Source organism: Myotis daubentonii, chromosome 2, assembly GCF_963259705.1.
Source record: "Myotis daubentonii chromosome 2, mMyoDau2.1, whole genome shotgun sequence".
In the NCBI taxonomy this organism is placed as follows: domain Eukaryota; kingdom Metazoa; phylum Chordata; class Mammalia; order Chiroptera; family Vespertilionidae; genus Myotis; species Myotis daubentonii.
The window spans coordinates 107714449-107742265 of record NC_081841.1 but is presented as its reverse complement, the minus strand read 5'-3'; the positions used below and the strand labels follow the sequence as shown (position 1 = coordinate 107742265).

At 43.1% G+C, this 27817-nt stretch overlaps 1 protein-coding gene and 1 pseudogene across 8 annotated transcripts in view; both read left to right on the top strand.

Annotated features, from left to right (window-relative positions):
• The window catches only part of PARP4 (poly(ADP-ribose) polymerase family member 4), a 138498-nt gene that overhangs the window by 37468 nt on the left and 73213 nt on the right, over window positions 1-27817 (top strand). For 7 of the 8 annotated variants that reach the window (XM_059684146.1, XM_059684145.1, XM_059684150.1 and 4 more), the window contains 6 exons: window positions 8686-8781; window positions 12671-12854; window positions 13045-13192; window positions 22259-22383; window positions 25063-25194; window positions 27250-27336. In XM_059684146.1, coding sequence (XP_059540129.1) covers window positions 8686-8781; window positions 12671-12854; window positions 13045-13192; window positions 22259-22383; window positions 25063-25194; window positions 27250-27336 — 772 coding nt within the window. The remainder of the gene's footprint in view (window positions 1-8685; window positions 8782-12670; window positions 12855-13044; window positions 13193-22258; window positions 22384-25062; window positions 25195-27249; window positions 27337-27817) is intronic. The other variant, XM_059684147.1, reaches the window with a different exon arrangement.
• On the top strand, window positions 25613-27234 carry LOC132228175 (ferritin light chain-like; annotated as a pseudogene).

Below are 27817 nucleotides of genomic sequence, written 5' to 3'. Positions count from 1 at the left end.
AATTCTCATTGAGTTGTGTGTATTTTTCATCCAGCCTTTGAGCATACTTATAACCATTACTCTGAATCTTTTCTCTGACATGTTACTTGCCTCCATCTCATTTAACTCCCTTTCTGATGATTTCTCTTCTTCTTTCCTTTGGGGATTGTTTTTTTGTCTCCCCATTTTTTGCTCTAATGTTTTAATTGTTTCTATGTCTTAGATCCAACTGCTTTTGGGAGTGGTGCTACTGGTGCGGTCTCTCAGGACTCCTGGGCTTGGTGATCTAGTGGAGGTCCCTACTTGAGCTATTTGGGTTCTCTTAATGTAGTTGGATCTTGAATGTTACTTTCTTATTCGTGGGTGAAATCTCATCTTGGATTGGCAATGTGACTTACCCCTGGCTTTGTTGTGTAAGCTGTTTTGGATGTGATTGTGGTTCTGGCTCTTGTGGAAAAGGTTGTTGAGGTCTCACTGGTATGTGCTCACTGTGGGTTTCCAGAGTCCATGGCCCGGGAAGGAGTCTCGGGGCCTGAGACTCCGGTACTGTGACTTTGGCTGGTGTGGTGTGACTCTTGCTGGGTTAGTGTCACTCTGCAACTCACTATGAGGGTCCTGGAGCCCATGACATTGGGGATGGGGGCGGGCGGGTGTCTTATAGTCTGTGGTTGAGGTAGCGAGACTCTGGCCATAGTTATTTCCCTCTCTGAATCATGAGGGGGTTCAGGATCCAGCAGCTGAGGATGTGGGGATCTCAGAGACTATGGTTGAAACAATGTGACCTTGTCCAGGGAGGCAAGTCCTCAGTAACTCACCAAGATGTCCAGAGGTAGGTAGCTGGGAGGGGGATGTCGTGGATCCTGCTGAGGGAGCCGTGTGCCCTTGGTTGGAGAGGCACATACCTATGGGCATCTCATAGAGGGTCCAGGAGCATCTGCAAGGGATGTATGCTCGTGGGGCCACACACTGGATTGGAGCCATTGTGGTGTGCCACCGGCCCTTTGGAGGGAGAAGTCCCAGGTTCTGCTTTGGGGGATGTGCGCCTTTGGTTGAATACACATGTCCAGCTGCTGCTTACAAAGGTGCCCAGGAGCTGTCTGCTGGAGCAGTGGGTTCAGGGGGTTCATGTGCTGGAGCGGCGCTACCGTGGGGACTGGATGCCAGTGGCCAGGGTTGTGCCTTTCAGCGGTTCAGAGAAGCACCTAGGGGCCGCCTGCTGGGGCAGCGGACTCAGGGGGCTTGTGCAGTGGATCATTGCAACTGCAGTGACTGGAGGTCAGCACCTGAGGAGGGGGAAGTCTGTGTTTCTGCTCCCGGAGCCTTGCGCCCTTGGTTGGATATGAGTGCACCTAGCAGAAGCTCACAGAGGCACCCGGGAGTCGCCTGCTGGGGCAGTTGCCTCAGGGGGCCTGCGTGCTGAAACCACGTGATCACGGTGTCTTTGGGTAGGCAGCCAGGAAGGGGAAATCCGAATTTCTACTGCCGGGTCCGTGTGCTCTTGTTTGGATACAAGCGCGCCCAGCAAGGACTCAAGGAGGCACTCAGTAGCTGCCTATAGGGGCATTAGGCTCAGTAGGCTTGTGTGCTGGAAAGGCACAACTGTGGTGTCTGGAGGTCAGCAGCCAGGGAAGGAGAAGTCCCAATTTTTGCTGCCTTGTGTCCTTGGTTGAAATTGCGTGTGCCCAGCGGGGGCTCACAAGGCACCCAGGAACCGCCTGTTGGGGTGGTGGGGCTCAGGAGGCCTGTGTACTGGAAAGGTGTGACTGCGGTGTCCAGCAGTTGGCAGCTGTGGAGAAGGAAGACTCAGTTTTTGCTGCCGGGGCCTTGCACCCTTGGTTGGATTTGTGCATGCCCAGCGGTTGCTCACAGAGGCACCCGGGAGCCATTTGCCAGGGTGGCATATTCAGAGGGGCCTTTGCGCTGAAGCCACATGACTGCGGTGTCTGTGTACAGGCAGGCAGGAAAGTGGAAGACCAAATTTATGTTGCTGGGCCTGTGCACCCTTGGATACGTGCATGCCCAGGGGGCGCTCAGAGAGGCACTCAAGAGCTGCCATTGGGGTGGTGGGCTCTGGAGGCCTGCACACGGGAAAGGCACAACTGTGGTGTCCGGAGGTCAGTGGCTGTGGAATGGGAAGACTCAATTTTTGCTGCCAGGGCCTTACATCTTTGGTTGGATTCGCGCACACCCAGCTGCGGCTCACAGAGGCATCCAGGGGCCATTTGCCAGGGCGGTGCACTTAGAAGGTCCCTTGTGCTGAAGCCACATGACCGAGGTGTCTGTAGGCAGGCAGTCGGGAGGGTGGGAAGTCCGAATTTCTACTGCTGAGGCCGTGCACTCTTGTTTGGATATGAGCGCACCCAGCAGGGGCTCACAGAGGCACTCAGGAGCCACCTTTGGGGCAATGGGCTCAGGAGGCCTGCACGCTGTGTCTGGAGGTCAGCAGCTGTGGATTGAGCAGACTCAGTTTTTGCTGCTGGGGCCTTGCATCCTTGGTTGGATTTGCGCGTGCCCAGTGGTGGCCCACAGAGTTACTGGGTGCCCTTTGCCAGGGCAGCACACTCACGCACTGATAAGAGCGCACCCAGCGGGGGGCTCACAGCGGCACCCAAGAGTACCTGGGTGGTAGGCTCAGGAAGCTGCATGCTGGGAAGGTGCAATTGAGGTGTCCGGAGTTCAGCAGCCTGGGAAGGGGAAGTTGCACTTACTGCTGCAGGAGCCATGCAGCCTTAGAGGTGGATGTCCTAGGGTCTGCAGGTCTGTGGGCGGGGCAGCAGGATTTGGGCTGGAGTGGCTATAAGGTCATCGGCAGTTTCCAAAGCCAATCTGGGTGGTGGTGCTGATGAGTTCCTCGATGTTTTTATTATTTTCCAGCTTTATTGAGGTATGATTAACAAACACTGTATGTATTTAGGTTGTACAATGTGCTTTTAAAATTTTTTTTTTAAATTAATTTCACAGAGGAAGGGAGAGGGAGAGAGAGATAGAAACATGAATCATGAGAGAGAATCATTGACTGGCTGCTTCCTGCACACCCCCTACTGGGTATTGAGCCTGTAACTCAGGCATGTGCCCATGACTGGAATCAAACTTGGGACCGTTCATTCGGCAGGCCGATGCTCTTTCCACTGAGCCAAAGCAGCTAGGGCCACAATATGATTTTTTAAAGGTATAAATCATGATGATATGATATAGGTATGCAGTATAAAATGATTACCACAATCAACTTAGTTAAAACTTCCATAGCTTGCCCTAGCCAGCTTGGCTCAGTGGATAAAGCCTGCGGACTGAAGGGTCCCAGGTTTGAGTCCAGCCAAGGACACATGCCTGGGTTGTGGGCACGATCCCCAGTAGGAGGTGTGCAGGAGGCAGATGATCAATGATTATCTCTCATCATTGATGTTTCTATCTCTCTCCTTCTCCCTTCCTCTCTGAAATCAATAAGGAAATATATTTAAAAAAAAAAACTTCCATACCTTACCTTTTCTTTTCTTATGTTGAGAACACAAGATCTACCATCTTAGCCAATTCAAGTATACAGTACCATATTATTAATTACTAGTGGCCTAGTACATGGATTTGTGCACATTGAAAGGAAATTAATTAGAAGAAATATTTTAACACATTGTTTGCGGGTAGTTTTTATCGCGAGCTAACAGGTGGCGTGAGCCATTTTTGCTAATTTTTTTTTAAAATATATTTTTTATTGATTAAGATATTACATATGTGTCCTTGTCCCCACGTTACCCTCTACCCGCCCCCCCCCCCCCCCCGCTCATGCCCTCACCCCCCCGTTGTCCGTGTCCATTGGTTAGGCCTATATGCTTGCATAAAAGTTCTTTGGTTGATCTTTCCCCCTTACCCCTCCCCTCCCCTACCTTCCCTCCAAGGCCCGACAGTCCAATCAATGCCTCTCCGTCTCTGGATCAGTCCTTGTTCATCAGTTTATGTTGTTCATTATATTCCACAAATGAGTGAGATCCTGTGGTATTTATCCGCTCTCCAGTTCCATCCATGCTGTGGCAAATGGTAAGAGTTCCTTTTTCTTCTTCCTCTTCTTAAAGAATACCTTTCAGCATTTCATATAATGCTGGTTTGGTGGTGATGAACTCCTTTAGCTTTTTCTTATCCGTGAAGCTCTTTATCTGACCTTCTATTCTGAATGATAGCTTTGCTGGATAAAGTAATCTTGGTTGCAGGTTCTTGCTATTCATCACTTTGAATATTTCTTGCCACTCTCTTCTGGCCTGCATGGTTTCTGTTGAGAAATCAGCTGACAGTCGTATGGGTACTCCCTTGTAGGTAACTGACTGTCTTTCTCTTGCTGCTTTTAAGATTCTCTCTTTGTCTTTTGCTCTTGGCATTTTAATTATGATGTGTCTTGGTGTGGTCCTCTTTGGATTCCTTTTGTTTGGGGTTCTCTGCGCTTCCTGGACTTGTAAGTCCATTTCTTTCACCAGGTAGGGGAAGTTTTCTGTCATTATTTCTTCAAAAAGGTTTTCAATATCTTGCCCTCTCTCTCCTTCTGGTACCCCTATAATTCTGATGTTGGTACGCTTGAAGTTGTCCCAGAAGTTCCTTACACTATCTTCATATTTTTGGAATCTCTTTTCTTTTTTCTTTTTCGGTTGGGTATTTTTTGTTTCTTTGTATTTCAAATCTTTGACTTGATTCTTGGGATCCTCTTGTCTGCTGTTGGATCTCTGTAAATTATTCTTTATTTCAGTCAGTGTATGCTTAATTTCTAGTTGGTCCTTTTTCATGTCCTCCATGGTCTCACTATACTTATTGAGGGATTCATTAAATTTATCGGCGGTTTCCATAAAATTCTTGAAAAACCTTATAAACATGGCCTTGAACTCTATATCCAGTCATTTGCTTTCCTCCATTTCTGCCATTTGTGACCTGTTTCTTTGTCTCCGCCTTTTGGCTGCTTCCCTGTGTTGATAGAGTGGCCCTGTGCGCCAGGTGTCCTGTAGGGCCCAGTGGCTCAGCCTCCCCAGTTACCTGAGGTGGACACTCTTGGTGCACTCTTGGTGCCTTGGTTGTTGTAGGATCACTGGGAGGAATTGACCTCCAGGCCAATTGGCTGTGAGAATCAGCTGTGTTTGGAGTGGGAGAACTTCTGTGCTGAAGACACCCTTCTGGGACAAGACTTGCTTCAGTGGGGCTTTGGTGCTCACTGAGTCTGCTCCCTGAGTGTGTCCCTTATGGATCTGAGGGGTTTCAATCTGACCACTGGGTACAGTGGCTCCTGGATCTAAGGAGGTGCTAATTCAGCCTCTGCCTGAGGCCACACAGCAGGAGCCACGAAGAGGCTCAGCTGTGAAGCAATGCAAGCCGCTGCGGGGCCTTGGGCCTTCTCTTGGAAGTTCCGGGTCTGCCTGGCTCAGCTGCAGTTAGGTAATTATCAGTTTGCAAAGGGCCGGTACATTCACATGCAAAAGCCTCTGCCGCAGCCTGGGTGGGGCGGGGTCTCAGGGAATCAAAGGGCGGAGCAAAGAGCTATGGCTGATTCTCCGCCCAGCCCTAAGGAGTCCCGAGTCTCAGTGACCCGATAATTACTGCAAGCACCTCTGAGGAAAAGCCGCCCTCAAGTTCGCCCGCTGCCCGACAGTGCAGCTTCTCCCGGTATGAGTCCTGGGTCCCCAGAGACTTCCCGGAACCGGAGTTCAGAGCAGTCGGGAGCTTGTGATTCAAAAAGACAGCCGCGTCCTCAGGTGCCACCCGCTTTCCGCGTGCGCAAGCCACCGTACCTCTGCACTTCACCTCTGCAGCTCCTCTGGCTCTCCCTGTGCTTTTCTTTCCTTCTAGTTGTAGAATTTACACTCAGTCAGCGTTCCTGTTGTTCTGGATGATGTCTGCTCTGTCCTTTGAGGTGTTTTTCAATTGTTGTGGGAGGCGGCAGTTTCCCGGTGTTTATCTATGCCGCCATCTTAGTTTCTTCCATTTTTGCTAATTTTTTGCGCAAATGGCAACGTTCAGTAAAGTTACGATAACTTTAGTTTACGTATTTATACGTTACCCGCATTCTATCGCTAGTCTATAAAAAACGTATTAATACGTGTCCCGCGCTCTACTACACTGGTAGAATGTATAAATATGTAAAACGTATAAATACGTTTCCCGCATACAATGTGTTAATATTGCTATTCACCCTTTCTCTATAATAGAAGTGTCAACCAAATTCACGATTGACAATGACAGAATGAAACACATGCTTGCGATTGGTGCCAGCGAGAGCTTTATATGTATTGTGCATGTGCGAGTCAACTTAGCCTTTTATAGATATAGAATAAACTTGCTTAATTAAACCTGCTTTCGGATTTAGCTAAACTTTTTCCAGCCCAGTGAAGAGCCCCAACTTCTCTTTCAGGTAATTGTCAGGAACACAGCAGTAAATATCAACACGAAGCAGATTATTATTGTAAATCTCGCAGGGAGAACAGAGGGTGAAATATTTAACTGCAGCAGTGTTTGACTATATTCTGCACAGTGAGAAAACCTGAGTCATTTTCAAGGTCCACCATTTCTTACTTCTTTTCAGTTGGGTCAAGTTTCTAAACTTTCTAAATCTTCGTTTTCTGACTAGTGAAAAGAAAATAGGATTCCATCGAGTTCCCTATCTACCTACTCAAGGATTTCTATGAGGATCAAATGAGATGAGGCATGTGAAAACGCTTCACAAACATTTGGTTAAAGTGTAAAATGTTTGCACTTGACTATAAAGTAAGTCATGTTCCTGGGCTGAAGAAACTCCAAGGAGGCTAGTCGTTGTTAGGGAGAGGAAGCCAGGTGTTGCTACATGACGTCATTACCAGGTGCCCACAGAGACCGTTTCCTGGCTGGGCTGGACTGGGCTGGGCTTGGCTGTGGGCTGCATTTTGTGCCATTGCAACGTCAGCTGCAATTTGGTGGGGTGTCACTCCGAGGTGATGGCGGGGCTTGTGTCCCACTTGGGGGAAGCGGAATGTTGCTTTGTCGGTGCCAGGTCCACACTGCCGTTTCTCTGTAAATGGCCAGTGTGCATCATGGCAGCTCCTACATTGAGCGTCTGCCCCTGGGTGGTCAGTGCGTGTCATAGTGACCAGTTGGATGGTGGGAGGGACACTTATCATATTAGCCTTTCATATATATAGATAATACCATATTGTACATTACAAATGTAAAATTTATTCATCTTATAACTGAAAGTTTGTATCCTTTGCATTGTTTTTTATTTTTTAGAGAGTGTGGAAGGGAGGGCAGGAGGGGAGAGAGAGAGAAACATCGATGTGAGAGAGACACATCACTTGGTTGCCTCTGCACACACTCCAAGCTGGCTGAGGATGGAATCTGCAACCCAGGAATCGAACCCATGACCCTTCAGTGCTGGAGCTGACGCTCTAACCACTGAGAACATTTGCCAGAGCAGTTTGTACCCTTTGACCAAAATCTTCCCATTTCTCCCAGCCATTCTAGTCGTTGGTTCTATGAATTCGACTTTTTAAGATTCCACATATACTAGTAAGGAGGTCATACAGTTTTTCTGTGTCTGGATTGCTTCACTTAGCATAATACCCTTTAAATAGTACCTGTTTCTGCTAGAATTATGAGGCTATAATAAAAAGTTCCTTTTGCCCTGACTGGTTTGGCTCAGTGGATAGAGCATCGGCCTGCAGACTCAAGGGTCCCAGGTTCGATTCTGGTCAAGAGCATGTACCTTGGTTGCAGGCACATACCCAGTGGGGAGTGTGCAGGAAGCAGCTGATCGATGTTTCTCTCTCATCAATGTTTCTAACTCTCTATCCCTCTCCCTTCCTCTCTGTAAAAAATCAAAAAAAAAAAGATATATATATATATATATATATATATATATATATATATATATATATATATCTCAACACTAATAAAAGAGAAAAATGGTAATTGGCATACGACGATACCCTTTTCATTGGCTAATCAGGGCTATATGCAAATTAACTGCCAACTAAGATTGGCAGTTAACTGCCAACTAAGATTGGCAGTTAATTGTCAACAAGATGGCGGTTAATTTGCATATGTAGGCACAATGCAGGGAGGCCAAAGGGAAAGCAGGAAGAAGCCCCCTGCCACTGACAGTGATTGGAAACCCAGGGGGGAGCTAAGAGCTGGGGGGCAGGGCAAAGGCAGCCCTGGGGCCGCCTTTGCCCTGCCCCCCAGCCATGATCGGAGAATCAGGTGCCTTTTCCGCCCTGGCCAGTGATAGCAGGAAGTAGGGGTGGAGCCAGCGATGGGAGCTGGGCATGGTCGAAGCTGGCAGTCCCAGGAGCTAGGGGTCCCTTGCCTGGGCCTAAAGCGGAGCCCACGATCGCGGGGCCGCTGCAGCTGCGGGTCCCCGCTGCCCAGGCCGGACGCCTCAGCCAGAGGCATCCTGCAGGGGCAGGGGCGGAGCCCGCGCGATCGCGGCGCCCCCCGCTGCCACTGCAGGTCCCCGCTGCCCGGGCCCGACGCCTAGGCCAGAGGCGTCAGGCCTGGGCAAGGGGCCAATCCTGCGATTGGAGGGTGATGGGGGTCAACGCCTGAGGGCTCCCAGTATGTGAGAGGGGGCAGGCTGGGCTGAGGGACACTCCCCCCCACACACACACCCAGTGCACGAATTTCGTGCACCGGGCCCCTAGTATATATATATATATATATAAAAGTTCCTTTTTTCTAGTAAACATTATAGTGCCCTTTTGTTTTTAGGGGGTTGCTTTTGCCCAAAGTAGTTGAAGATCGTGGTGTGAAAAGAACAGACATTGGAAATCTTGGGAGTGGAATATATTTCAGCAATTCACTCAGGTTAGTATTATTGTATCCTTAATCATGTTACTCATACCCATTACCAAGGAATCATTGTTGAATGCTTGCTCTATGTTTTCCTCTGTCTTTCCCTAGTGAGGTATTTCTCACCCAGAAATGGGTAACTCATTTATTTATCAAACTAAAAAGCTTCTGCCTAGCAAGAGAAACTGCCAACAAAACAAAAAGGCAACCAACCAAATGGTAGAAGATATTTGCAAACAACAGTTCTGACAAGAGGTTAATCCTATATAATAAAAGGGTAACATACAAATCAACCAAACAGTGGAACGACCAGTCGCAATGACGCACACTGACCACCAGTGGGCAGACGCTTAATGCAGGAGCTGCCCTCTGGTGGTCAGTGCACTCCCACAGGGGGAGCACTGCTCAGCCAGAAGCCCAGAAGCAGGGCTCATGGTTGGCGAGCACAGCGGCGGCAGTGGAAGCCTTTCCCGCCTCTACGGCAGCACTAAGGATGTTAACTGCTGCGAGGAGGGGGCCTAAGCCATCAGTTGGACATCCCCTGAGGGCTCCCGGACTGTGAAAGGGCACAGGCTGGGCTGAGGGACCCCCTGAGTGCACGAATCTCGTGCACTGGGCCTCTAGTATTTAATATATAGAAAGAACACATACAACTCAACAACCCCCCAAAAAACAAAACAGTCCAATTAGAAATTGGGCAGAGGACCCGAACAGACATTTCTCCCAAAAAGACATACAGATAGCCAAAAAGTATATGAAAAGATGCTCAACCTCACTAGATATTAGGGAAATGCAAATCAAAACTACAATGAGATACCACCTCACACCTGTTAAAATAGCTATTATTAGCAAGACAAGTAATAACAAGTGTTGGAGAGGTTGTGGATAAAAGGGAACCCTTATTCACTGCTGGTGGGAATGTAAACTGGTACAGCCACTATGGAAAACAGTATGGAGGTTCTTCAACAAATTAAGAATTGTTACCATATGACCCTCACCACTCTTCTGGGTATCTACCTGAAAAATTTGAAAACATTTATTCACAAACATATATGCACCACCATGGCAGCATTATTCATGGTGGCCAAGATGTGGAAACAACTCAAGTGTCCTTAGATCAGCGGTCGCCAACCTTTGGGACCTCATGGACCACTGGTTGATGACCGCTGCCTTAGATAGATGATTGGATAAAGAAGATGTGGTACATATATACAACTGAATACTACTCAGCCATTATAAGGGATGAACAACATGGTTGATCTTGAGAATATCATAGTAAGTGAAATTGGTCAGATAGAAAAAGTCAAGAACCATATGATTTCACTCATATGTGGACTATAAAACTGAAAACAGCAAATGAACAAACATGACAAACAAACAAAAACTCATAGACTCAGACAACAGTATAGTGGTTACCAGAGGGAAAGCAGGGTGGATGGGAGTAAGTAGGAGAGGGTAAAGGGAGGATAAATGGTGGTGGAAGGAGACTTGACTTGGGGTGGTAAACACACTATACAGATGATGTATCATAGAATTGCACACCTGAAACCTGTATAATTTTATTAACTGCTAAATTCAATTTTAAAAATTCATGAAAACTTAAAAAAATAAGAAAGAAGCAGGTCACTAAAAGCAACCAGTTTTCTCAGTATACTGTAGAAGCATGTCTTTTGCGGTGGATAGGCAGGAAAATTACATTTGAAATCATCTTAGTGATTTTACTACCCTAAGGTATATGTACCCACTTAATCCTTAAAAAGCCTCCTGATTGTCCCATTGTTATCATCTTATCACAGGTGAGAACACTCAGGGCCAGTGAGAACATCTTGCCCAGGGTCACACAGCATTTTGTCCATCTCCAGAGCCAGGAATCTTAACTTCTGCAGTACATGATCTCTCTCCTAAAAAATTTATTTTATATGAGCTCTATGTACCTGGAATAACATTTCATCTTGAATATCCCTGTTAATAGTTAAATCTGTCCTCATAATAGCCACAGTGTGTTGTGTGCCTGCCCTGTGAGGCACCAGGCTAAGTGCCTCATATATATTGTTATAAACCTCACAATTGGTATTATCATATCATTTTATGGAAAGGAAACAGATTCATGGAGATTGAGTAACTTGCCTAAGGTCACAGTGCTAGTTAAAGATGGAAGCTGGGATAAAGAATAATTATCCAGGATATTTAATTATCTAGGATATGTAAAGAGTTTCTACAAATCAATAAGAAAAAGATAAACAACCCAGTAATTCCTTAACTAATAAAGAATTTAAAGATTAAAAACAATTTAAAAATGTAATTCTCTTATGTCCTCTTTGGAGAAGTGTTATTCAGGTCCTCTGCCCATTTTTAAAAGATGTTTTTTAATTGATTTTTAGAGAGAGAGAAGGAGAGAGAGAGGGAGAGAGAGAGAGAGAGAGAGAGAGAGAGAGAGAGAGAGAGAAACTATTGATCAATTGCCTCCTGCACACCCCCTTCTGGGGATTGAGCCCAAAACTAACCAGCAGCCTCTCAGTGCTGGGACAGTGCTCAACCAACGGAGCCACACCAGCTAGGGTTCCTCTGCCTGTTTTTAAATGGAGTTTTAAAAATTAAAAAAATAATAAAAAATTTGATTCAAAAATTAATTGACATTCAGTTGAATTTAATGAAGTCTTTCATGACTTTTGACAGAGTGGTTTTGGTGTAGACGTATGAACAGAGCCCAACTACAGTGGACTGAGAAATGGTCAGCAAACAAGCCAGTAGAGATGGTCACTGACTGTAGGATGGAGAGAAAGGGAGGAGAGAGAGAGGGGGCAGATGTGGAGAGGGTCTAGAAGACAAAGTCTAAATCCAGGTCCCATGGGAAGGAGCTAGACAGCCGTGGGCAAACTACGCCCTGAGGGCCGGATCTGGCCTGTTTGAAATGAATAAAACTAAAAAAAAAACAAAGACCGTAACCTTTTATGTAATAATGTTTACTTTGAATTTATATTAGTTCACACAAACACTCCATCCATGCTTTTGTTCCGGCCCTCCGGTCCAGGGTTCAAGTTTGCCCACCCCTGAGCTAGCATGTTTGGGTTACAAGAAAAGAGCCCACAGAAAGGAGAGGTGTATAAGAGGAATGGGGGAAATTTTTTTTTTTAAGTGCAAGTCTTAGAGAGGAGAGAACAAATGGTCATTAGGCAATGCTTTTACATTTTGGTCTTGATCTTTGAAAAAATAGAGTTATGTCCCCAAATGTCCCAACCTGTGTTCCTCATAGCAAAAATTGCTTTATTAAAGCTGCTGATTCCTGAAGAAAGTTACAAAATCCCTCATTTGGGTGTCATTGGAAATTTTTGCTTTTCCTTTCGGATTCAGAAGGCTCGTGAGAATATAGCACCTGTCTTTCCTTTTGATCAGTTCTTAGTAATACTTGGTATTTAATGTCCTTTCTGAGCTTTAGTGCAGAGAACCTATTTTTTATTTTTTTAATAGTCTTATTTTTTTGTTAATCCTCACCCGAGGATATTTTTTCCATTGATTTTTAGAGAGAGTGGAAGGGAGGGGGAGAGACAGAGAGAGAAATATCGATGCGAGACACATCGATTGGTTGCCTCCCACACGCATCCCAACTGGGGCCGGGGATTGAACCTGCAACCCAGGTATGTGGTCTTGACTGGGAATCGAACCTGCGACCCTTTGGTGTGCGGGTTGACGCTCTAACCACATGTAGTTGACGCTGCATCAAATTTTTAAATAAATAAATGAATAATACAATTCTAAATGAAATTTCAGAGATATTTCAATAACAGTAAAATTTGGAATATTCTACCAGCAAAGTCTTTCTGAAAAATCTCCTATGTATGCAATAAAATGTTGTAGCCATGTTACCACAAACTGTAAATTTGTACTTACTTCCTCTCACCTGCAGTACAAGCATTAAGTACTCACACCCAGGAGAGACAGATGGCACTAGGCTCCTGGTCATTTGTGATGTCGCCCTCGGGAAGTGCATGGACTTACACAAGAAAGATTTCTCCTTAACAGAAGCACCACCAGGTTATGACAGTGTCCATGGGGTTCCTGAAACAGCCACTGTCCCCACAGACTTCGAGGTATTTGTATCAAGAAACAAGCAGAGTGGCTCCTGTATTTACTAAATATGCTTAAGTTTAAATAATTATTGTATATCTAGTGTCTGGCTTCAATATTTTCATATTCAATAATTAGCAAACATGAAACTCTGCTTTTATGAAAACATGTACCAATGAAGGTTATTTCCCCACCTATTTATGTTTGCTCTAGGATGATGAATTTGTTGTATATAAAACCAGTCAGGTTAAAATGAAATATATTATTAAATTTTGCATACCTGGAGATGAAGTAAAGGACTTTCATCCTTGTAATAATATTGAATTAGAGGAACACACACCTGAGGTTTCAAAGGTTGAAGGTAAGACACTGTTCTTTTTTGTGTGTGTGTGTGACGATCACATTTTATTTTTATTTTTTTAATTAAATCTTTATTGTTCAGATTATTACAGTTGTTCCTCTTTTCCCCCCCCATAGCTCCCCTCCACCCTGTTCCCACCCTACCCTTTGCCCTTACCCTCCCACTGTCCTCATCCATAGGTGTACAATTTTTGTCCCGTCTCTTCCTGCACCCCCCACACCCCTTTCCCCCCGAGAATTGTCAGTCCACTCCCTTTCTATGCCCCTGATTCTATTATATTCACCAGTTTATTCTGTTCATCAGCTTTTTATTCACTTGATTCTTAGGTTCACTTGTTGATATGTACTTGTTGTTCATAATTTTTATCTTTACCTTTTCCTTCTTCTTCCTCTTCTTAAAGAATACCTTTCAGCATTTCATATAATACTGGTTCGGTGCTGATGAACTTCTTTTAGCTTTTCCTTATCTGTGAAGCTCTTTATCTGACCTTCAAATTCTAAATGATAGCTTTGCTGGTTAGAGTAATCTTGGTTGTAGGTTCTTGCTATTCATCACTTTGAATATCCTTGCCACTCCCTTCTGGCCTGCATAGTTTCTGTTGAGAAATCAGCTGACAGCCGTATGGGTACTCCCTTGTAGGTAACTGTTTTTCTCTTGCTGCTTTTAAGATTCTCTCTTTGTCTTTTGCCCTTGGCATTTTTATTATGATGTGTCTTGGTGTGGTCCTCTTTGGATTCCTTTTGTTTGGGGTTCTCTGAGCTTCCTTGACTTGTAAGTCTATTTCTTTCACCAGGTAGGGGAAGTTTTCTGTCATTATTTCTTTAAATAGATTTTCAATATCTTGCTCTCTCTCTCTTCTTCTGGTACCCCCATAATTTGTATGTTGGTTCACTTGAATTTGTCCCAGAGGCTCCTTACACTATCTTCATATTTTTAGATTCTTTTTTCTTTTTGCTTTTCTGGTTGGGTATTTTTTACTTCTTCGTATTTCAAATCTTTGACTTAATTCTTGCGATCCTCTAGTCTGCTGTTGGATCTCTGTATAATATTCTTTATTTCAGTCAGTGTATGCTTAATTTCCATTTGGTCCTTTTCCATATCCTCGAGGGTCTCACTAGATTTATTGAGGGTCTCACTAAATTTATCGGCGGTTTCTATAAAATTCTTGAAAAACCTTATAACTGTGGTTTTGAACTCTATATCCAGTAGTTTGCTTTCCTCCATTTCTGTCATTTGTGACCTGTTTCTTTGCCTCCGCATTTTGGCTGCTCCCCTGTGTTGATAGAGTGGCTTTCTGTGCTAGGTGTCCTATAGGGCCCAGTGGCTCAGCCTCCCCAATTACCTGACGTGGAGACTCTTGGTGCACCCCTTTGTGGGCTGTGTGCACAGTCTTGTAGTTGAGCCTTGATTGTAGTTGGTATCACTGGGAGGAATTGACCTCCAGGCCAATTGGCTGTGAGAATCAGCTGTGTTTACAGTGGGAGAACTTCTGTGTTGAAGACATCCTTATGGGGCAAGACTTGCTTCAGTGGGGCTTTGGTGCTCACTGAGTCTCCCCCCTGAGTGTGTCCCTTATGGATCTGAGGAGTTGTAATCTGGATGGTCCCACTCTGACCACTGGGTACAATGGCACTTGCATCTCTAAGGCGGTGCTAATTTAGCCTCTGCCTGAGGCTACCCAGCAGGAGCTATGGAGAGATCTGCAGATTCCTCTTCTTTGTTTGGGATTTGGAGGTGCCCAGATGAGGCCCAGCTGTGAAGCAGTGAAAGCTGCTGTGGGGCCTTGGGCCTTCTTTTGGATGTTCTGGGTCTCTCTGACCCAGCTGCAGTTTGGTAGGTAATTGTAGATATCAAAGGGCCAGGTCATTCATATGCAAAAGCCTCTATGCACAGCTTGGGTGGGGCGGGGTCTCAGGGAATCAACAGGGTGGAACAAACAGCTATGGCAGATCTTCAGTCCTACCCTAAGAGGTCCCATGTCTCAGTGTCCTGGTAATCGCTGCAAGCAACTCTGAGAGAAAGCTGCCCTCAAGTTCCGTCCTCTGCCAGACAGTCCAGTTTCTCCTGTATGAGTCTGGGTCCCCAGAGACTCGCCCGGAACTGGAGTTCAGAGCAGGAGCGTGTCTCCCTCCAGATTGAAAAAGACAACCGAGTCCTCAGCTGCCAGCCCTTTCCACGTGTGCCTCCGCACCTCTGCACTTTACTTCCGTACCTCCTCTGAGTCTCTGTGCTTTTCTCTTTCCTTCTAGTTGTAGAATTTCCACTCAGCCAGCCTTCCTGTGGTTCTGGATGATGTCCGTTTTGTCTTTTAGTTGTATTTTTTAAGTGGTTGTGCGAGGTAGCAATTTCAGGTGTTTATACCTATGCCGCCATCTTGGTTTTTGTCCAAGACACTGTTCTTGAATGCTGTTTCATGTAATATTATAGAACTCAATATTATATTTTCAATGGAATTACTATTCATGTTTGGTAGCTACTTATAACCTCAGACATAAATGTCCATTTCCTTTTTTATTTTTAAAAATGAAAACCAGGATGCTTGAGAGAGTTTAAAGTGATCTCAAAATTATGCTACTTATTGACACACCATAGTTGAGCTGATCCACCTCCGGATAGCCACAAACCCACTGATACTTTTAAGATGTCAATGTGCAAAAAGTGTAATGGAGGCTGATAGGATAGACAGAAGGTTCAACTTTAGAATCAGGAAGCTTGGGTTCAAGTATCACTTACTAGACTGTATGATCTGCGACAAACCATATAACATCTTCAGGCATCAGCTTCTCTCTAAGGGGAATGAGACCAATATCCACACCACAGTGCTGCTGTGAGGATTGCATGGGATAAGTGAAGGCACCCCCCAAAATTGTAACATGCAGCTTACCTATTAGTAGTACAAATAATAGAGGGGATGAAAGCTTCTTAGGAAATCATAAGCCCAAGCTACTATAATATTAATTAGTAGCATTGTAAAAACACACAAACATTTTTAACTGTGATCAAAGTATTTTTTTTAATCAGAAATGTATGACTTCAGAGTGGGGAGAAACTTCAGAGGGGGCCTAGTGAGAATAATCTTACCTGAAAAAAAATCCCAGAAGAAGAGGAAAGAAGCGGAAGGAATGACTCTTACTAGAGACTTCCTGCTGGATTTGAAGTAAAGTAACTATTACCCAGATTGGAAATTAATAAAGGAGAATTATACAATCCATTGATATTAGAAAAAAATGAAAGCCATGGCACCAAGGGTTTTGACCTCAAGAAAAACTGGGAAAATATACATGAGTTTGAGAGTTAGTGGCAATGTGATGTAGGAAATTGCAAAAGGGGTGCCTTTTACCTATAGCAAAAATTTCAGTTGTACAAAAGATGAATATAATAAACTCTCAATTAATTTTCCTCAAAAGCACAGTGTTTTTTGTAAGAAATAATACATACCAACATTCTATGCATGACGAGCCATTTACAAGGAATTGGTTAAAACTGAAAAATAACATCAGTGATGCAGGAAACAAGTATATAAAGTGTTTGGAAAATAGAATTGGGTTACGTATGCAGGTACACCTCGCTGAATTGCAGATGTTTCAAAATGAGGAGAAAATTTGTGACTGCAATAAAGTTGAGAAATCTATCAACAATGTTCCTCAGCTTCACCACAAAAGGTTTTCTCAATATCAAAAACATGTCCAATAAATGTAGGAGGATTTTAAAATGGCACAGGAGAATACACATTAGGGGAAAGTCTTATCAATGTAAGGACTGTAGGAAGACTTTCAACAAAGCTCAAACATCAGGAATCATGAGACAGTTCATTCTGGACAGAGACCTTACAAACATCATGAGTGGCAAAGATTTTAATCAGTGCTCACGTTTTATACATCAGAAAATCCACATTGGAGAGATACCATATAAATGTAGCATGTGGCAAATTGTGTAGTGGACATTCAAGTCTTGCAATTCACCAGGGAATTCATGATGGAGTGAAACCTTACAAATGTAATGAGTGTTGTAAGGTGATGGTTTTGTTTTTTTTAATTTAGACTTGTGAGAGATCCATACTGGTGAGAATCCTTACATAGTAATGAATGCATAAAAGCCTTTGCTGTTAGTTCCATCCTTACTAGACATAAGAGAATCCATGCTGGAGAGAAACCTTTACTCAATTTTTTTTATTAAATCTTTATTGTTCAGATTATTACAGTTGTTCCTCTTTTTTCCTCCCATAACTCCCCTCCACCCAGTTCCCACCCCACCTACCTCCCTCACTCCCCACCCACTGTCCTCATCCATAGGTGCACGATTTTTGTCCAGTCTCTTCCCTCATCCCCCACACCCCTTTCCCCACCAAGAATAGTCAGTCCACTCTCTTTCTATGCCCCTGATTCTATTATATAATCACCAGTTCATTCTGTTCATCAGATCATTCACTTGATTTTCAGATTCACTTGTTGATAGATGTGTATTTGTTGTTCAAAATTTGTATCTTTTACCTTTTTCTTCTTCTTCCTCTTCTTAAATGATACCTTTCAGCATTTCATATAATACTGGTTTGGTGGTGATGAACTCCTTAGCTTTTTCTTATCTGTGAAGCTCTTTATCTGGCCTTCAATTCTGAATGATAGCTTTGCTGGATAAAGTAATCTTGGTTGTAGGTTCTTTGCATTCATCACTTTGAATATTTTTTGCCACTCCCTTCTGGCCTGCAAAGTTTCTGTTGAGAAATCAGCTGATATTCGTATGGGTACTCCCTTGTAGGTAGCTGACTTTCTTTCTCTTGCTGCTTTTAAGATTCTCTCTTTGTCTTTTGCTCTTGGCATTTTAATTATGATGTGTCTTGGTGTGGTCCTCTTTGGATTCCTTTTATTTGGGGTTCTCTGAGCTTCCTTGACTTGTAAGTCTATTTCTTTCACCAGGTAGGGGAAGTTTTCTGTCATTATTTCTTCAAATAGGTTTTCAATATCTTGCTCTCTCTCTTCTTCTGGCACCCCTATAATTCGGATGTTGGTGCGCTTGAAGCTGTCCCAGAGGCTCCTTATGCTATCTTCGTATTTTTGGATTCTTTTTTCATTTTGCTTTTCTGGTTGGGTGTTTTTTGCTTCTTCCTATTTCAAATCGTTGACTTGATTCTTGCAATCCTCTAGTCTGCTGTTGGGAGTCTGTATAATATTCTTTATTTCAGTCAATGTATGCTTAATTTCTAGTTGGTTCTTTATCACAACATCAAGGGCCTCATTAGATTTCTTGTAGATCTCATTAAGTTTATCGGCAGTTTCTAGAAAATTATTGAAAGACCTTAAAAGTGTGGTTTTGAACTCTATATCCAGTTGTTTGCTTTCCTCCATTTCTGTCATTTGTGTCCTTTTCTTTGTCTCCGCATTTTGGCTGCTCCCCTGTGTTGATAAAGTGTTTTTCTGTGCTAGGTGTCCTCTAGGGCCCAGTGGTTCAGCCTCCCCAATTACCTGAGGAGGACACTCTTGGTGCACCCCCTTGTGGTCTTTGTGCACAGTCTTGGTGTAGTTAAGCCTTGATTGTTGTAGGTATCACTGGGAGGAATTGGCCTCCAAGCCAATTGGCTGTGAGAATCAGCTGTGTCTGCAGTGGGAGAACTTCTGTGCTGGAGACACCCCTCTGGGGCAAGACTTGCTTCAGTGGGGCTTTGGTGCTCACTGAGTCTGCCCCCTGAGTGTCTCCTTTATGGTTCCACGGAGCTGAAAACTGGATGGTCCCACTCTGACCTCTGGGCTTCCTGGCTCCTGGATACCTAGGGAGGTGCTAATCTAGCCTTTGCCTGAGGCTGTCCAGCAAAAGCTTCCCTGCAGGGCTTGGGCGGGGCGGGTCCCACGGGATCAACAGGGCAGGGCTAGCAGTTATGGCTGCTTTCAGTCTTGCCTTCAGAGGCTTTGCTTCTCAATGTCCCGGTAATCGCTGCAAGCCCCTCGGAGAGAAAGCTGCCCTTGAGTTCCGACCGATGCCAGACAGTCCCACTTCTCCCGTATGAGTCTGGGTCCCTAGAGACTCACCTGGAACTGGAGCTCAGAGCCTGAGACTCCCTCCCGATTGAAAACGACAACCGCACCCTCAGCTGCCAGCCCACTCCTCACACACCTCCACACCTTAGTATTTTACTTCCACACTGCACCTCCTCTGAGTCCTGGTATGCTTTTCTCTTTCCTTCTAGTTGTAGAATTTCCACTCAGCCAGCCTTCCTGTGGTTCTGGGTGATATCCGTTCCGTCTTTTAGTTGTATTTTTGAAGTGGTTGTGCGAGGCAGCAATCTCCAGTGTTTACCTATGCCGCCATCTTGGTTTCTCCACCTTTACTCAATTTGTAAGCCTTACTAGGCATCAGAAAATATATACCGGAGAGAAACCACATAAATGTAATTGTGTGGTAAGACTTTTATTGAACTTAAGGCCTTACAGATCATCAGGGTACTCATACATTTATTTCTCATAAATGTAAGAAATGTGATAAGGGTTTTTTCAGACATTCACAACTTTGGAGTCATAAGAGAATCTATATAGGAGAGAAAACTTAAAAATGTGGTGACAGTAGTAAAACCTTTACACAGAGGTCAAATCTTACTCAACATAAGAAAAGCCATACTGGAGAGATACCTCACAAATGTAGTGTATGTGTCAGGGCTTTTACATGATTTGCAAGCCTTACTGAGCACCAGAAAGTACATACTAAATAGTAACATTATAGGCCTAATTTATGTGACAGTGCTTTTATTCAAAGCTCAAGCTTTGAATAAAAGTAAAAGGAGCCCAGCCTGCATGGCTCAGTGGTTGAGTATCGACCTATGAACCAGGAGGTCATGGTTTGACTCCTGGTCAGGACACATGCCTGGGTTGTGGGCTTGCAGGGGTGTGCAGGAGGCAGCTGATTGATAATTCTCTCTCATCATTGATATTTATATCTGTCTCCCTCTCCCTTCCTCTCTGAAATCAATAAAAATATATTTTTAAAAGGTAAAAGGAAACCTTTATACATATTATTGAGGTAAAACATATGCAAGTGTTCAAGCCTTATTGAAAGCCAGAGACTCCATTGTGGAGAGAAAACATGTAAAACTCATGTATGAGACAAAGCCTATAACCAGGGCTATAATTAAAGCCTATAACCTCACTTGATGAATATACATCTTTGAGAGAAAGCACATAAATGTATGACAATGTTTATCAAATTTTAAGCTTCATAGAATATAATAGAATTCTTACTTGGGAGAAAACTTACAAATGTATTGAGTGTGATCAGCTTTATAAAAAAATGTACAACCTGTGGTCAAGACAGAATTCACATAAGTTTGAAACTATACAAATATTTCAAGACCTTTAGCAATGAACTGGATACACCAAAGAATTCCTACTGGACAGAAACATTACAAATATAATGAAAGTGATATGTTTAAGTCCGTTTTCTCAATGAATTACATAAGAAAATTCATATTAATTCTATTACTACTGAAGATTAACCAATATCAGATGTTAAATTCCTGAGAGAATTAAAAGTTCAAATTATTTAAAACTCAAACTCATTAGAATGTTGTCTGTCAATAGAGCAAGAAAATTTGTGGAAAGGTATAATTATTTTGAGTTTATACAATGTTTTTATTCAATTATTTGAGGTTTCTTGGAAGGGTTACATTATTATTGATGACTTACAGCATGAAGTTTAAAATCTGTTGATGTTATGCTTTTATTACATGCTTTTCAATTTTCACTAGGATGGCCTCAGGGTTAGGTATGAAAGAACCTATTTCATCAGGTGGGGTTATTTAGATCCACATAACTGGGTAAAATTATAACACTAATGTTAAGATACAATATGATATAAATTTGAGAGTTGGGATTGGCAAAGCATAAATATAAAACTGTTATCTAAATTATAGTGCATTTTGTGTTCACAGCCTCTTCTCTAAATTTGTTGATATGACTGAGGGTCTCCATTGATGATCATAGGAAAGGATTACTCTACCAGGTTATTAGGAAATAGAGTAGGCCAGGACACTGAAAGAACGAGTTTTTCATGTTAGAATGATGGGTTACTAGGGATGGTATAAATGATAGCAAAAATGGAAGGTGAATAATGTTCTCCCTCCTTTTTGAAAGTTAACAGCTGATGCATATTGTAGGTTAAGGAAAATGTTTTATGTTTGGAAACAGAAAAAAGGTACATTATAGGAAACAGTTTACTAAAAAGGACCAGAATAGAATGTGCTTGTGAAGGATTCAGAATTAGCCACTTAAAATGCATTTTAATGCCCTGGCCAGTTTGTTCAGTGGTTAGAGTGTTGGTCTGCCAACTGAAGGGTTACAGCTTTGATTCCCAGTCAGGGGCACTTACCTTGATTGCAGGCTCAATCCCCAGCATGGTCGGGGTGCATGCAAGAGACAACCTATCGATTGTGTCTCTCTCACATAGATGTTTCTCTCTGTGTGTCCCTCCCCCTCCCTTCCACTCGCTCTAAAAATCAATGGAAAAATATCCTTGGGTGAGGGTTAAAAATAAACAGAAAAAATAATGAGTCTGGGAAGAGAATATACCTCTAACCATATTTGTATTTTTGTACTACCTGATATAGTACATGAACATTTTTTCAATATACTGTATTAGGAGTTTATTTAGTTTTCCTTGTATCAAAAGTCTAGGGAATCTCATATTTCTCACACTTTTGTAGAACAAAAGTAATAGTGACTGACTATTTCTAAAGTACAAGCCAGGGAGTGCGGCTGTCTAGAGTTAGCCTAAGCTACTCTTATTCAGAGTTTCTTAAGACCTTGATGTACTTGTGTGTATGCTTAAACATATGCCTTTCTAGTAGCGGCATGACTGGGTTTTCAAGACGACCTCTCAACATCTGTAGATTTAAAAGACAGAGTGTCTGTTGACAATGCTGCCCTCATTCTTTTCATTGGCTACCGAAAATCATAAAATGCTGTTTGTCCATTTCTCCTGAAGTATCATGTATGAAGGGGAGGAGAAGAATTAAAAATCAAGATAATAAAAATAGAGAGTTCAAGAATGGTTTTAAAAGGTAACATTAATATTTTTGATGTATAGATTACCAGTTACCAGACACCAAACCTTTCAGCAGCATCAAGGCTGGTCTCCAGGACACCTCTGGGAATTCAGTTCCTCTTGAGGACCTGCACATCAAGGGGAAAATAATAGACTTTGTAGCCCAGGTAAGCGCTTTGTGGTTTTACGATACTTAAGCCAAATGGATGTCAATCATAAATGAGCATTGGATTACAGTTGCATGAACTAAAAAAAACATGTACATTTTTCAAATTCTTTATTTACTGAGCACCTACTACATGCTGGGGACTGTTCTAGGCTCTGTGCATACAGCAATAAACACTATGAAAACTCTGCCCTCACAGAGCATACATTGCATTGGGGGACCAGGCAACAAATGTGATCAATAAATAAAATGCATGCCATGTTAGATGATGGTAAGTGCTAGAGACAAAAATCAAATCAGGTAGGGATGGGAGCTGTACAGGTTAGAAGGATTTCAACTTGGAAGTTGCATGGCCAAGGAAGGCCTCACTGAGATGACATCTAAGCACAGATCTGTAGGAAATGAGGGACTAAAGCCTATGGACTTCTGAGGGGTGCTCATTCTAGGCAGAGGAAGCAGCACGTGCAAAGGTCCTGAGGTAGGAGTGGATCTAATGTAATCAAGGGACACCAAAGAGCTCCACTGTGGCTGGAGCATAGTAGGAAGCATGGTAGGAAATTGGGTCAGAGAGTTGAGTTGGGGGAAGGCAGCTCACATCAGGACACAGGACATACTATCTTCAACTCTGAGTAAAATGGAAACCTTTCAAAGATGTTTGGCAGAGGATATGATTGAGATCACACTGGCCACCTTGTTGACAATTGACTGAAGAGGACCAGTTAGAGACATCTTAGGTCAGATTCTCTGGAAAACAGACGCTTGATGGAGATTTGTTTTCAGGAAGCTTCTTGGGAAGTGCTCTCTGGAGTGACATCTGTAAGAGAACATGGGAGGCAGAACCTGGCAGAAGGAGATGTGGACTGTGACACAGGCATACCAGAGTCGTCAGACAGTTTCAGGGGGAGCTCTGAGATGTTCTGAAATGAGGCAAGGGGCTCAGGCCTTATACCGGCCTACAGGGACCAGTCATTGGATGTGGCTGCCCCTTGTGGAGGGGTCATTCTCTTGAGTGAGGCAGTTCATCTTTGGAACAGGACATTGATTGGGGATGGACACAGCAAGTAACACTCCCTGCAGCCTTGGTCCTGAAGGGGACGTCTGGGGGCATATCACAGTGTCAAATGTAGGTGACTATTGAGTAATTCAGTCAAGGATGATGGTGATTTGGGTCAAAATGTTAGTAGTGGGGGTGGTAAGAAATGATTGGGTCTGGCAAAGGATTAAAGGTAGAACCAAAAAGATTTGCTGATGGATATGGAACATGAGAGAAAGACAGAAGTTGAACATGACATTACATGGACATAGTTTGGCCAGATGTCATGGTGGAGCTCTGAAAGTGCTTAATTTTCTAAAATAATTTATTTTCTAAGAGTTGATCTAACCATTGGCTCCTAACACAGAAGATTACATTGAATAACACTAAAGACCTCTTAGGAGAATAAGAACATCAAAGTCCAGTGTTGTGGTATTGCTGTCATTTCAGAAGGGAATCAAGTTAAATTTAATGATTGCTTTAACCTGTGAAAATGGGATGTAGTGGGGTAGGCAGAGCATGCTACCCATATGTATACCAGTTTGCATCTATCTGACCTCTACACTGGCCCCACTCTGATCCATACTGAGGATGCTGATGCTCATGATAGGATAAAGCACAAATTTGAACTGATCCTAGGGTTATATTTTTTCCTAAGATGTAAACAACTGATCATTGTTTAGACTTTGGTGCAAGTATTTTACATTTTAACAAGAGTCAAAGCTTTACATGGAAAGATTGACTTCTAACTTTGGGCAGTTGTTTGAAAGAGATTGGGTGGGAAAGACTGAAAAGATGTTAATGGTGAATTTAGGATGGTAGAAACCTGGTGCCCCATCCCTTCCCTAAGGTAGAACCCTGTCACCAACCTGAATTCCTTGTGGAGTCCAGGTTCTTAACCACTGTGCTGTAATGCACCTTGGTATGGACTGTAAGAAGCAAAGAATTTGGAGTTTGAAAGGCTTAGCTGTGAATCCTTGCTCATTCCTTTCTAGCACTGTAACCTGGGGGAATTTACTTAACTTCTTTGTGCCTCAGTTTCCTCATATATAAAATGGAAATGATAATATCTGTCAGTGACTATTAGATACAGGTACCCAGGGCATTTTTTTTCATATGTAGTAGAAGCAAAACAAATAGTGACTATTTTACAAGGAGAGGTGTGTGTCCTCCATTTGTTACTGTGGATTAGACAACTTGTACCATCTGACATTTCAAACTTCATAAGGTTTTTTTCTTAGGGAAGTTTGCCCAAAAATAAACTCATTATGTAGTAGTGGCTTTTTCACTAGTTTGTGATGAGACAGCTGGGCTATAGGATGACCTTGAATCTCCAGGCAGAAGCCCAGCAGCACAGACCTTGTGTACTCAATGGCTCACATATTTGACTCTTTTTGGAATGAGTTCAGTGTTTTTGGTTTAGTTATGTAATGGTTTCGTCTGAAGGAGAAAAATTAAGATGTCAAAAATTTGTACAGTATACTAGTTCACAGTCTTAGTAAAAATACTTTTGTCAATGTTATCTAAAATTACTTTTTGAATGCCTGATCATACAAAGAAGATATGCATAATAGATTTCATTCATAGTTGTTCTGCAAATGGTTCCATATGGTTTCATCAAGTTTATGGATGTTTTTTCTTCTTTAGGTCATTGTTTTTCAGACGTACACAAATAAGAGCCCTGTATCCATTGAGGCAAAATATATTTTTCCTTTGGATGATAAGGCAGCCGTATGTGGTTTCCAAGCGTTCATCAATGAGAAGCACATAGTGGGAGAGGTAAGGGGAGAAAATGCATTGTGGCTGCTCTTTGGTTCTAACATCAGTTTTCCATTTACCCAAATCTTCTTTATTTGCATCCCTATAGTGTGGGGCTGAGTAGCAGGCTTATAAAACAAAAGTATTCTTTGAAGAACTAAGTACTTATGCAGTTAGCCTCCACTCACAAATCCCTCCTTGATTACCTCATTTCGCACCTACCTGTCCACTCTTTATTGGTCAGTGCCTTGCAAATTGTTTGCCTGGGCACTTTTTAAAAAGTGTGATTTTATTATCAAAAATTTGAGAGAAGCACATTAGAAAATTGGCGAAGGCCTTATAGATTTTTGCAAAAACCTATCCTCTGCATCCTGCTATAAAAGTCAAATTGGGAAAACAAACAAACAAATAAATAAAGAGTCAAACTGGGCAGTGTCTCTTGCTCCATTAGTGTTTGGACAGGACAGACCCAGGGACACTCTTCTTCCAGCCTCCACGCACCCTCCAACCTCTTTTCCAGTCACCACCTTTGGAAACATTTCAGTCATTCTCAGCCTCTAAAACCAGCCTACACCATGTTTTGAATTTAACTTCTTATTGCCAAGCAACCATGAGCTCCCAAATTCATCAGAATTAGTCTACTGAGGTGGAAGCTGCTGTCAACTGCCTGGTCAACCTGCATTTGTGGGTCTCTTACACCTACCTCTCTCTGGGCTTCTAGTTCGACTCCAACGATGTGGCTCTGGAGGGCATGGGCCACTTCCTCCAGGAGTTGGCTGAGGAGAAACCTGAGCACACCAAGCGTCTCTTTAAGATCCGTAACCAGTGCCTCTACTTCGCCTCTTCCAGGACATGCAGACGCCTTCCCAAGATGAGGGGAATAAAATTCAGGATGCCATGAAAGCATGGCCATGGAGAAGAACCAGAACCAGGCCCTTTGCCATGCCCTGGGTTCTAGGTTCTGTCTGCACAGACCCTCATGTCTGTGACTTCCTGGAGAACCTGGATGAGGAGGTGAAACTCATCAAAAAGATGGGCAACCATCTGACCAATCTCTGTAGGCTGGCTGGCCCCCAGGCTGGGCTGGACATATATCTCTTCTAAAGGCTCACCCTCAAACATGATTAGGAGCCCTTGCAGCCCAGAGAACTTTGAGGGGCCACTCTGCATCTTCCTGGTGTCTGGCTTCTGCCTGAGTGTCTCCATGAAACCACTAAAATCCCTATAACCACCCTGGAGCCCTCTCCCATGCCTTGGACTAAATGGAAATAATAAAGTTTTTTGCAGGAAAAAAAAAGTCAAACTCAAGTGAAGGCTATTGTTCTAACTGTAAAGAAAAATTGTAACAAAAGAAGTAACAGTTGATTCATTCTTTTTTTATTGTAAGGATTAGCTCACAGTTGCAGTAGTAACAAACATTTCATTAAATTTAAGATAAGTTCAATTATTATCTTTTTGTTCAAAATTAAGTCCTAAACTCTTTTTTTCACCATTGACTTACATATTTTTATCTCAACTTAAAGAGAATTCTCATTAGTTGGCCTTTTCTGATTCAAACTCTTATTAGATAAAGATGATCATTGCCCTAGTCAGTGATTAGAGCATTGGTCCATCCACCGAAGGGTCAAAGGTTTGGTTCCCAGCCAAAGGCACTTGCCTGGGTTGCATGTTCGATCCCTGGCCCCGGTCAGGGCACATGTGGGATGCAACCAATTGATGTGTCTCCCTCACGTCTATATTTTTCTCTCTCTCTTCTCCTCCTCCTCCTCCACCACCACTCCCTCCTCTTCCTCCTTCTCCTCCTCCCCTTCCTCCTCCTCCCTCCTCTTTCCCTCTCTTCTTTTCTCCCTCTCTCCCTCCCTTCTACTCTCTCTAAAAATCAATGAAAAATATCCTTGGGTGAGGATTAACAAAACAAACAAAAAAGAATGATCATTGATGATCATTTTATATATTTTCCTTAATCTTAGACACTTAGTTTTCTCTTTTTGCATAGGTTTTAATGATGAAGATTTCCTTAGTAAAGTCTGAAATCACTGTTCATATTATGACTGGTATAAAAATAATCTTTTCCAGATCAAAGAGAAGGAGGCTGCCCACCGAGAATACCGAGAAGCCATCAGTCAAGGCCATGGCGCTTACCTGATGGACCAGGATGCACCTGTAAGGCTGGACATTCATCCATTAGTCTAGCACATTTACTAGAAAGGGAAAAGGAGTTGAAAAATTATTTGAAATATAAAATTCATACTAGAAACTAGGATAACTTAAATTATTTTGGCTCTACACTTTCAGGTACTATTAGCAAGGGGAGGTCAAGCTGATCATACCCATTGGGCTTATCTAAATAATGTAACCAAACAAATAAGAGCCATCTCTGTCATTGAGAACTGAGTTTCCCAGAAATGACAACAAAAAGAAAACATTTGTGAGATATATAATTTTCACCTTCCGATAAAAGAGTGTAATATAGCTCTGGCCAGTGCAGGTCAGTTGGTTGGGTGGCATCCTGTGTACTGTAAGGTTGTGGGTTTGATCCCTGGTGAGGGCACATTCACAAATCAGCCAATGAATGCATAAATAAGTGGAACAACAAATTGATGTTTCTCTCTCTCTTTATCTCTCTCCCTTCCTCTCTTTCTAA